The 10997-nt window shown below is 33.2% G+C and overlaps 1 protein-coding gene across 1 annotated transcript; it reads right to left on the reverse strand.

Annotated features, from left to right (window-relative positions):
* Positions 1–4038: 4038 nt before the first annotated feature.
* Positions 4039–9700, reverse strand: LOC143051690 (uncharacterized). Its single transcript, XM_076224600.1, has 2 exons — positions 9597–9700; positions 4039–5375 (listed from the first exon to the last, which is right to left on the reverse strand). Exons 1-2 carry the CDS (start codon positions 9615–9617, stop codon positions 4155–4157), a joined length of 1242 nt encoding a protein of 413 aa, XP_076080715.1. The 5' UTR covers positions 9618–9700; the 3' UTR covers positions 4039–4154.
* Positions 9701–10997: the final 1297 nt, after the last annotated feature.

Here is a 10997-nt window from a genome sequence, read left to right on the forward strand (position 1 = left end):
TTTAGTTGTTTGTAGCATGTAGGTTCCAGTTATTAGTCTACTTTTGAATTCTGCTTTTCGAATGTCATTCTGATTGTTTCTGGCAGCTTTCCAGATATTATGTGGGTTTTCAGTAGGATTTTCCTGGATTGTCAAGTACTTAATTGTTGTTTTTATCAAGCATTCCTCTTTCCAGATATTTGACCAGTATGTATTTACGGCTTTTTTCAGCATGTTTTTCCATTTGTATTTTGATGGCGGGTTTTCTAAAATTTCTTTTGGATTTGGCAGACTGTATTTATTTAAAATTTTGTCTATTCTGTTTATGAAGGATTCTGTGAAGTCCTTTCCGATTTCAAGTTCCCATTGTAGGATTTTCTTTTCTATTGCATTATCTAGCCGAGAGATTGTAAGGAATAACGAAAGCATATTTCTGTCTAGTATAGTTTCAACTGGTTCAGCTCCTAGGAGAATATATAGGGCAGAGGATGCAGTCCTTTCAGGTAGACTGAGAAATTGTCTAAATATTTTCCTCTGTAGCCTTTTCAAATATCTCCTAGTATAAGAAAGTCGGTGAGCCATGTTTTACATAATCCAAATACAAATTCTGGTGTCTTTGTCTGAACAACAGATGAATTAACCAAAGACAAAATTTCCACTAAATCTTTCCAAAGTTTAACTGTCCGATCATGAGTATCGTTATGGATAACGAACATAAGTTTTTCGGGAAGGTTACGAAGGATCTTTTTAACATCGTTTCCGCGAAGTGGGGTCCAGTCTCTTTCCCCTTTTCCAGTCTTTGGTTTCCAAATATTTTTAAATTCACACCACATTCGTTGATTTTAGTTACTAAGGTTTTTAATAAATTAGTACAAGCTTCCAGCATCGTTTCCACCATATATCCACAGGTATATAGCCTGAAGCTGACATGTTAATTGTCATACAAGTACCTGTTCAAAGCTAACAATCGTTAACGTTTTTTTATAAGAAATTATTGACTTTTTATTTAATATTGTTTCGGTTCAATGAATTTTAATTCAGTTGAAGAGCTTGGGATAAAATAAAATGACAAGGCAATTCTATAAACAGCAGTTTATTTTCATTTTATACAAGAATACTGTTGTATTTAGATATATGTTAGTTTCGATTATTTAAGTCATCAACAAGTTTCTTTTTGACGGCGAATGTTAATTTATATCATCATGGTAAAACGTGTCTTGAAAGGTGCTAACTTTCTAATGTATTGTGCGCACACATTATTCGTATATTTAGTTTTAAGAAATTAATAACAGAAACTTGGTTTTGATGAAAAATCTATTATCTGATTTTAACTTGCCGTATCAAGTGGTCGAATTCAGTGGTGTATTCTATATGCTGTTTTATGCACTGTTAAATCGCGACGAAATGGAATTGTTCTCCTTTATGATCGTGTATTGAAATTGTGATAAAATAGCCTTAAAAAAGGTTATACAAGTATTGTTACGAAAAAAGGCCCAGTTAAAATGCAACTAGTCACTGGGGGAGTTGTCGCATTGACAATCTGCAATCATACAGCTACTGCTGAACTTCTTTTTTTTTTTTTTTTTACCAAATATGAATAGAAACCATTTAATCCCATTAATTAAAACAAATTGTGATTGTTTATTGATAAAACATTCAGCTGAACGTGCATCTTTTTAATACAATGTGTTTCAGATTACGATTGCATTCTCATACTTTATTTTAATATCGGTTAAAAGCACGTGATAACAGACACAAACAAAAACTTTGATTATAATTAAGTTCAATTATAAAAACGTGAATTTCATATTATTTAGTGTTTTGTAATTCCTTCAGCCCTTAACAAAGTTAATACAAAACGTCGTTTACACTATATCACATGAATTATTATGTCTCAGCGTGACTGTATAAACAAGATTGTGTAACAGGCTGCTATCTGTTTACACAAACAATGTATCATGTTGTCAAATAGAAATTGATAGAATAAAAACTTAAAATCGCCTACTTTTAAATCAAATTTGGTGCAAGAAGACAATAACCAATTTAAAAATAAACTACACCACATTAAACTATAACTTTTCATCTTACTCTTGGTCACAACAGCTAAGGAATGTCATCAGTAAAAGTATTTTATTTATTTTTTCAAAGCTGACCACTTTTCCTAAAAATGACATTTTCTGTAAGAATAATGGCAAGTGTAAGCCATTTGCCATCACTGTATGAAAAATCTAAATTTGTTGCATCAAGTTTAAACATTATTTTAAAATAATTTATATCATTAAAAAGAAGACACATTAAGGATTATGATGATCAGAACAGCTAAGAAAAGAAATGAGAAGAAAATAGAATATCGTCTGTTAAAGATTATTTTCCATATAACTTCCATATAACGATTGTATCCATGTAGGGTATCTGAATTCACGCATGCGCAATGTCGACCGGACTGATTCTTGACAATGTTGAATAATCCTCCCAGTGCTGACATTTTTTAAACCTTAATTGTAGGGGCCTAATTGTAGCACATTTGTGCTGGGAGCAGCCATTTTGATTGTTTGGGCATGTTAAAATACGAATCTAGATCGGACCGGAAACGATTTTTTTCCGAATTTGAATAAAAAGATCTAGGGTCGGAGGGTTTGAGTCAGGGTCGGTCGGGCAACAGGAAACAGACATATATTTTTTTGGGCATAAGTGATTAGAAAAGCTCAGTTAACCCTCTGTGCCAGATGAGTTAAAAAGGTTTGCAAAACTTATTATTGCAATGAATTTCCGAAGACCAAGCACCATTTCTCTGCAGTAAAACATCAGACTGGAACAAAATTCACACGTGATCTGTAAATTGTGATGAAAACTGATATTTACTGGCGTGAGTTTTCGAAATCCAAAGACCTTAACTCTCTATAAAATCATCATAGCGGGGGAAAATCACTCTTGATCTGTTACTCATGATAACCTTATGTATCATTTATCATGTTTTGAACGTTCCCTTGACAAACAATACCTTCAACGCGATGTAAAAAGTGTTGAAAACCAGACAGACAGACTTCGACGATAGGGAACTAATAAAAACGTTAAGATCTATCACATTTTCTTATCCGTCAGAATATAAAATAAAAGAATAAAGAAAATGGCTTAGAAAACAGAAATGTAGTACATCTCATTCTTATACTGACACGCGTTAATTACTAGATATATATGATCAGATTTGCCTGTAACACGTGTGTAAGTTTCATTTTATTACATTTTATTACATCTTCTACATTTCTACTTCATACAAAACATCTTAAAGGAATTTGTAGTTATTATCAGTAGGTGTCCTCGTGCGTCTCTTTATAGGGTTTCATTGTAATTTAAATAAGGTGTTCTCATGTGTTTATAGTTATTTCAAATAGCCTAGGTAATCTCATGTGTCTTTGTATAAGGATTTATATGAAACAAAAAGAAGATTTTTGCCAATAAGACAACTCGATCTCCACCAGAGACCAAATGACACAGAAATCAACATAGTTATTTTCAGTTTCTGTTCTCGTGTCTTTTTAGAATATTGTGCAGTTATTACCAATTCGTGTTCTTATGGGTCTCTTAAAGACGCTTCTTCTAAAGCACCTCACATCATTTGCTCATTATCTGTTCGTCATAAGTATGTGTTTTATGTAACATGTGTAAGGCTGTAGCAACTTCTTCGTGATCATTCTTACATGTATACAGAATCTTTAAGAGATTTGTTCAACATTAATCTTTAGAACAAAAATCCGATTTAGGAGTTTTATCCCTCATATGAATTTTAATGAGTTTCTTTAAAATTAAAGTTACTACTTTCAATAAAGGCTTTACCACATTCATCACAGTTATGGGGTTTGTCAGTCACCTGTATGTGTTCTCATGTGAATCTGTAAACTACCATGCTACTGTAACTAAACTTTTGACCACATACATCAGAGTTATGGGGTCTGTAAACTACCATGCTAACTATAAACTTTAAACCACATACATCACAGGCATCCGGTTTATCACTGTATGTATTCTTACATGTCTTTTTTTTCAATCACAAAGATGATAAAATACTTTACCACTTTAATACAATACAGTCATAAGGTTAAACATGTGAATGACTTTTCATGTGTCTTTTTATACTAATAATTTGACTAAACCTTTTACCACATTAACAACAGTCATCAGGTTTTAATATCACCTGCATGTATTCTCATGTGAGTCTGTAAATCACCCTGCTCACTAAACCTTTTACCACATACATTACAGTCATGAGGTTTATCTCCTGTGTGTGTTCTCCTATGGGTCTTTAAATTACTAGGGTGACTAAACTTTTTACCACATACATCACAGTCATAAGGTTTCTCACCTGTATGTGTTCTCATGTGAATTTGCAAATATGGAAGGCCATTAAACCCTTTACCACATACATCACAGTCATAAGGTTTATCACCTGTATGTGTTCTCCTATGGGTCTTTAAATTACTAGGGTGACTAAACTTTTTACCACATACATCACAGTCATAAGGTTTCTCACCTGTATGTGTTCTCATGTGAAATTGTAAATAACGAAGGCGACTAAATCCTTTACCACATTCTCCACAGGCATAAGGTTTATCCCCTGCATGTGTTCTCATGTGAGCCTTTAAATTACCAAGCAGTCTAAACCCTTTACCACATACATCACAGTTATACAGTTTATCAGCTGTATGTGTTCTCATGTGTCTCTTTAAATTACCAGACTGACTAAACCCTTTACCACATACATCACAGTCATAGGGTTTATCTCCAGTATGTGTAGTCATGTGTGCCGTTAAGTTACTACCACGAGCAAAATCTCTACCACACACATCACACTTATGAGGTGTTTCACCTGTATGTGTTCTCACATGTTTCTTTAAGTCATCACTTCGAGAAAATTCACTAGCACAAACATCACATTTATAAGGTGTTTCGCCAGTATGCATTCTCATGTGTGTTTTTAAGGAACTTCTTTGAGTAAATTTTCTAAAACAAACATCACACTTGTGAGGTTTTTCGCCAGTATGTGTTCTCGCGTGTCTGTTTAAGTGACTACTTTGTGTAAATTTTCTAAAACAAACATCACATTCATAAGGTGTCTCGTCAGTATGCATTCTCATGTGTCCTTTTAAGTAACTTCTTTGACTAAATTTTCTAAAACAAACATCACACTTGTGAGGTTTATCGCCAGTATGTGTTCTCAAGTGTCTCTTTAAGTGACTATCTCGAGAAAATTCTTTAGCACACACATCACATTTATGAAGTGTTTTACCAGACAGTGTGTTTATGTGTCTCTGTAGAGTACCATTGGTTGTGACTAAATCCTCTTCTCCCTCTGACATCTTATTGTCAATGTTTATCTCCGTTCTTTGACTTGTACAACTCTGCAAGGAACAAACAAATATAAAGACATATTTTGATACCTTTCTGCAATTTACACTTTTATCATATATATATAGCACATCTATTTTGACATTCCTTCTTTTTAAATAATGCATCTGTATGTTTTAATATGTAATTCTACTATATATACAACATGTAAAAGAAGCCTCTTTGTACATTAACCATATGATGTACTGTCCCATTGGTGTATACATGTACCTCACATCTTCTTGGTTTGACTAATTCTAATTCTGAATCTTGTAAAAGAAGCATATATTTATGCTTACTACCCCATTTATATACCTCACACCTTTTTTATTCATAGGACATGAAGGACAAGAATGCTGGTACATGAACATATGTAAATGTCAACATTAATTACAAGGCTCAGTGTTCACATGATTGAAGCGGCGTTTTACGTTTCTGCAATTTGGCACTACAATTCTGCATAAAAATTTCCACTTTTCCACATTTTTGCAGTACTGTTTTCCGCATTGATTTTGTAAAAGTTTATTTCCGTTTCCGCATCTTTATTTTTAATCTATGCATCATCTGTTAGACAGGTAAACTTTGGGCGTGTTTTGTGTTGTACTGTAAAGTCGTTTATATATGAAGGGGATTGGACCTCTGGATTTCGTGTTTTTAAGCCCGGGATTTTGGGATCAGAACCCCTCCTATCCCCCTCATATATATATCTATAATACTAAAATTACGAGGTCCAATTTGTCAGCCGTCATCACGTAAAAACGACGAATCAAAGAATTCAACTTAATATATAACTAATATAGTACACAGGTGTAGATTAAAAATTACACCACTCCAGGCTCTTTTGCTTTCCGCGTAATTAATATTGCGAATAATTAGGAAATTCCGGGTCGAGTCCGATACCGATACCAATAGTATATTCACCTGTTACCTATTACCTTATCTGTACGTTCCGAATCAATGACAAGTCGCCCCACTGGCAAGTCGCCCCACACCTGATCGCTGGGGCGATCAGGTATGGGGCGACTTGCCAGTGGGGTTTAAGTGGGGCGATCAGGTGTGGGGCGACTTGTCCTGCTTCCTACGTTCCGCATATGACAGGCGCACCACCAAACGGTGTATTCATGATTAATATGCTATATACACGGGTCAGACTCATTTTCACAGGGTCACACTACTTAATTGTCAAATTGTTACCTATTGTAGTATTTTAATCAGTAAGTCTTTCTAAGATAACAATACGAATACTAAAAATCTGGACTAAAAATAAGGCGTACAGTTTTCAATTTGTTAGCGGGCATGACGTAAAACAGCGAATCAAAGAATTCAGCTTTATTATAACTAATATAGGACAATGCCATGAATGCTGTTGATTAAGAAATACTCCATTCCAGGACCTGTTGTTTTCCAAATAATTAATATTACAAATGTACCAATAATTTATAAGTTCCAGTTCAAAGGGTTCAAACAGAACGATTTGAAAGCAGAGAAAACTGTGTATCTTATAATCGGCATGACTTTATCAGATGTCAATACTAATACTAAAATAAGGCTTGCGCATAGTTATATACTTTAATTCAGTCACAGACCCGCGATATCACGGGTGTGTTCTAGTATATTATATATATATAGAAAAGGCTGACATGAAAAGTGTGAAACAATTCAAACAAAAAAACTATTTGTAAGGGTTGATATAATCAAAGTGATGGAAATCACTCATGGAAAGATAAGAAGAGTAGTTTGAATTATTTCATATTAAGGTATGGTGGGGGAAAATGAACATTTATAAAGCACTATTGCTGAAAATTACATTTACAGCAGGTCTTTAGACGGAAACTTGCTTTTCCAGTATGAGGATAAAATGAGCTCAAATTAAATAATATGGGTCTCTTAATTTGCACAATTTTATTTAAACTGCAGTTTATATCTTATCGAAATTATGTTGCCGGTTCTGAACATGTTTCAAAAACACAAAAAAATGCAAATCCTTGTAAGACATAAATCTGGACCAACAGCTTAAAACTTTAAAGTGTCAACAACAAAAAATGAAAAATGTTGTCATGGGGCATTTTGTAAGTTGAAACAGAGGTTATAGGGCATTGAAGATTAAAAGTTTTAGAGTGCCTTTTGATCAATTTTTAACATGTTTAAAGTATTTTTCAACACAGGGCATTGAAAATGTACTTTTTCAACGTAAACCAATTAAAAAACTTATCTTATTAAAATGTGGATTCTTTCTTGATTGCAAAAATATATATTCACTTCTAATAAAATTTCAAATGACAAAAATAGACATCATGATTGATGTGAAATAAACTAATAAACAATGGTTTGTTATAATTAAAAGTTTTAACCTGTTTCAAGCCAATTCCTAATAATAAAAGTGTACTAATTTAATATTTGATTAATTACAGATGATTATTGGAAATTTATCATGTAAATTATAGGCCTTACTTGTATACCTTTTATTTATTCATATTTATATTCATATTTCATTTTTTTAAGATCTTGTTAATCCATTAATCATTTATCTTTCAGATATAATTTACAGAATCACTTTATGTAAAATAAATGTAGATCAAAAGTAATTGGCAATAAATAAATCTATCATCCTTATAAATATCAAACATCTAATATACACATTTGTGTATTCAATTATGAGGTCAAATACTTGTGTATTAAGAATTATACTGAGTGGTCTGTATAATTATGTAAGACTGAGGTTGATAGGTAAATGTGGTCAATTTGATTGGCAGTTTAGGAGGTGGGGCATTGTAATTAAAGGTTCACCTTGTCTCTGATTGTTTAGTGATAATGACAGTTGTCAATCATACTAGTTGAATCAATACCCAGTTACCTAATCAAAATGTTTTTTTAAAAGCCTGCACATCAACACACCTTAATGATATACATTCTTGAATGAACTGCTCCAATAATATACCCAGTTTTTTCAGTTTATATGTGTATTATGTGCACATACATCAGAACCATAGGGAACTATATTTCAGTGTGAATACATTTAGTAACAGTAGCTAACCTGTCCTGTTGTTAGGGAGGCTGGTGCCTAAGTAAAGATTTAGAACAAGTTCTAATCTTTCCAAAAACAAAGATGGCGTATGATATCAAAGAGATAACTCTTCACAAGAGACCAAATCACACAGAAATTAACAGCTATAGGTCACAGGTCGACCTTCAACAATAAAAAAAAAAACCCATACCACTTAGTCAGCTATATACATGTAAGGCCTTTTTTTCCGGAAAAGTAATGCACAAAAATGCGGAAACGTAAAAATAGATTTTTGCTTAAATTGTGGAAAAGGCCGATTGAAGGCTATACTTTAGTACTATAAGTCGAATAGTTCAAATTATAATAAAGAGACTGTTCCAGAAAAAAAAAATATCCTTACCGGTCAGATGTCATAATTATTTCAACTATTTCAACCATGATAATTGTTAACTTTTCATGCATTACAAATAGGCCCTAACTTGGAAGGAGAGTTTTCTTATTGGCACACATGTCACATTTAAGAATTGAATGCTTCTTTTTCATGTAATTTTGTAACTTTATTGGGGTGTAAAAGTGTTGACCAAAGTACATTTTGTATGAAACGCCTAAGCGCTTCATTCCGCGCTTCATTCTAAAAATGTGCGCACGGTCAACGCTTTTACAACCCTATGAAGTTTATACAAAGAAGCATTTAGTACTTATAATTACATTTTTTAGTTAGGATCATGAAAACACGATTTACATCAAGTTCTTATTTTATTAATAATTAACCTGTGCAATTTTTTATGGGACCTCGTGTCATCATGCATGTCTGATAAGTTTTATTGTGTAATGCAACCTCAATTGCTAAACATGCTAAAGGAATAACAAACCCTGAAAAATTTCAAGCTTTGGCAATTGGCAAAAAAACAATGGGCAAAAACATTACATTTGATCTAGCAGGTAACAAAATAAAATGTGAAAAGAGGTCAAACTATTAGGCATTACCATTGACTTTGAACTAAATTTCAACACGCATATATCAAACATCTGCAAAAAAGCATCCAGACAACTAAATGTACTAAAAAGACTTGGCAAATACTTATTAATAAACAAACTTGGAAAATTAACAATATATCACTCCTTTATCATATGATGTCAAACTTTAATTTCTGCTCATTGTCCTGGCATTTCTGCAGCGAGGCCTTCGCACTTCGCTTCATTTACCAGGATCACAATAGCACATACTTACTTTTAAAATCAAAAATGCCATCACTTAAAGTAAGACGCCTAAGAACCGTGGCAATAGAGGTCTTTAGAACAGTCAATCATGAAAATCCAGTGTACCTCCATGACCTTATAAATATTAAAAAAACAAAATATTCTTTCAGATACCAAAATTTAGCTGAAATACCTGATGTAAGAACAACAAGGTATGGCTTGAAATCTTTCTGATATTCTGCTGCCAAACTATGGAATGAGTTGCCAAACCACTTTAGAACTGAAACATCTTTTACCCAATTCAAGAGTCTAATAAACTCATGGAATGGCAACTCATATCCCTTACCGAAAAATAGGCCCTGCGGCAAACATTTGCCACAAGTTTGCAGCAAACGTTTGCTGCAAACTTGCCGCAACCATTTTACCATGCAAATGAAGTTTGCGGCAAGCTTGCGGCAAACATAATTATGCAAATTAGATTTGCCGCAAGCTTGCGGCAATTGTTTGTTGCAAACTTGCGGCAAACTTGCAGGATCTACACATATACCAATGTCATGTGTGTAGACACATTCAATTTATCTCTTTCAAATTACACAGCAACATTTTTAAAAAGTCAATTCCTGTCTTTATACAAACAGCCATTGAAAGAATTCTTGCAAACTCGTGAGATGTGAGGAAATACATACATGCATTTGAGTTTTGAAAAAGTGGCAGGAGTCATTCTCAAATGACATAATTATATATAATATACCCGTATTAAAAACAGAAAAAGGTAAAATCTCAAGATGTATTGAGTATAAAGCTAGGTATAATTGCATTACAGAATTTAACTTAATCTTAATAAACATGATCATGATGGTGCAGTACATCAGTAACAAATTCAAACTTATAATAGCTTAAGTTTTTTAATCACACATACATGTATATATAGTTGCTTTCTTAATTATGTATGATGATAACATTAATTATTATATTAAAACATGCAGTTCTATGAATCATTTGTACTTACACAATTACATACTGATTATCCCATATTATTGAACCAAAATGCCTCCTTGATCTCTTATATGTGATATGCATTTCCAAACACAACCAACAATTTCAAATTGTTAGCATCCAGGAAGTGCCAACTAGGCATGCCCAGTCAATATTGTGTAATTCCGGCAATGTTCTGGCAAACATATAGAATGGTCAAAGTTTTCTGCAATCTTGCGGCAAACATATTGAATGGTCAAAGTTTTCTGCAATCTTGCGGCAAACATATTGAATGGTCAAAGTTTTCTGCAATCTTGCGGCAAACATTCTTCATTATTTTAAACTTTCTGGCAATCTTACGGCAAACATTGATGTTTCTGCAAACTTGCCGCAAGCTTGCAGCAATGTTTGCCGGAAGTTTGCAGCTAGCAGCAAACATCTGCAAACACTATTTTCT

The sequence above is a fragment of the Mytilus galloprovincialis genome, chromosome 11 (genome assembly GCF_965363235.1).
Source record: "Mytilus galloprovincialis chromosome 11, xbMytGall1.hap1.1, whole genome shotgun sequence".
Taxonomy (NCBI): domain Eukaryota; kingdom Metazoa; phylum Mollusca; class Bivalvia; order Mytilida; family Mytilidae; genus Mytilus; species Mytilus galloprovincialis.

Coding starts and splice junctions, on each gene's coding strand:
- LOC143051690 (XM_076224600.1), bottom strand. CDS start 9,617: ATGGCATTTTTGATTTTAAAA. Junction 5,376..9,596: donor TGGCATTTTTGATTTTAAAA/GTAAGTATGTGC, acceptor TGTTCCTTGCAG/AGTTGTACAAGTCAAAGAAC.